This window comes from Sinocyclocheilus grahami, unplaced genomic scaffold, assembly GCF_001515645.1.
Source record: "Sinocyclocheilus grahami isolate Dianchi unplaced genomic scaffold, SAMN03320097.WGS_v1.1 scaffold5862.1, whole genome shotgun sequence".
NCBI lineage: Eukaryota > Metazoa > Chordata > Actinopteri > Cypriniformes > Cyprinidae > Sinocyclocheilus > Sinocyclocheilus grahami.
The window spans coordinates 1-945 of NW_015510440.1; the positions used below are offsets into that span (position 1 = coordinate 1).

At 44.9% G+C, this 945-nt stretch overlaps 1 protein-coding gene across 1 annotated transcript in view; it reads left to right on the forward strand.

Annotated features, from left to right (window-relative positions):
* Window positions 1-6: 6 nt before the first annotated feature.
* The window catches only part of LOC107577370 (uncharacterized), a gene marked incomplete at its 5' end in the record, with an annotated part of 2,717 nt that continues 1,778 nt past the window's right edge, over window positions 7-945 (forward strand). The window contains one exon of the mRNA XM_016263452.1: window positions 7-831. Within this exon, the coding sequence (XP_016118938.1) occupies window positions 7-831 (825 nt within the window). The remainder of the gene's footprint in view (window positions 832-945) is intronic.

A 945-nucleotide genomic window follows, 5' to 3' on the forward strand; every position in this document is an offset into this window, starting at 1 on the left:
AACCTGAGTGATCTGGTCAGCCAAATACTTGAGTCGTCTTCCTCCATGCTAGACCCACCAATCCAATCAAATAACTTAACCCCTGCATCACCATTACACGTGCCATCAGTGCAGGAAATCTCATCTTCGTCTCCATCTTGTGTGGAGGCTGTGACATCAGCGCTAGATTCCTTCACTCTTAGTGATGACGTTTTCCTTGGGACGAACTCTTACAGCAGGAGGAATAAGATGACATCTTCTGCATTAGAAGAGACTGGTTCATCTTGTACGGTGGACAGTTCCAGTGGAAATAAAGAGAGCAGCAACAGCAGTGATGGCATCAGAGGAGTGTGGTATTACCTCACTTCCTCTAGGGACTCCTCTGAAGCGTCTCTCAGCACCACCATGCCTCAGTCGTCCACTACATCATCATCTTATTTGACAGAATCTTGTGATGAAACTGCTGCTTCCTCTGGCTCTGTGATTGAACTGAGTTCCGATTCATCCAGGAGTGCTGAAGATGCTGAAATGCCACTCAGACCAGCTAATCGGGCTCATCCACACCCGAATCCAGAGGTCATCACTCTGAGTGACAGTAGCAGCTGTGTAAGTGACCTAATTAACCCTTCTGAAGAGCGGAAACATAAGTCCTTTACAGAAGGAAATTTAGATGAACCAAACCCACTAAAAAGTGATGTGAAATGCCGGAGGTCAAGCTTGTGTGATGAAATGCTACGTAATGAAGCAGGAAGTGCAACTGAAGGAAGAGGACAAGATTTTCAGGAACTAAAGAACATGGATTTCAAAACTGAAACAGTCAAGAGTGGTGAAGACAATTCAAGAGGTGTAGCTTTTATATATAACTTAACGACACACTGGAGCACATTGGATCTCTGTGGGATGTGACTGGTTTTCACTGAAGGGCTTTAATACACCTTGCTACAACTTTACACTTCACGTGGGTTT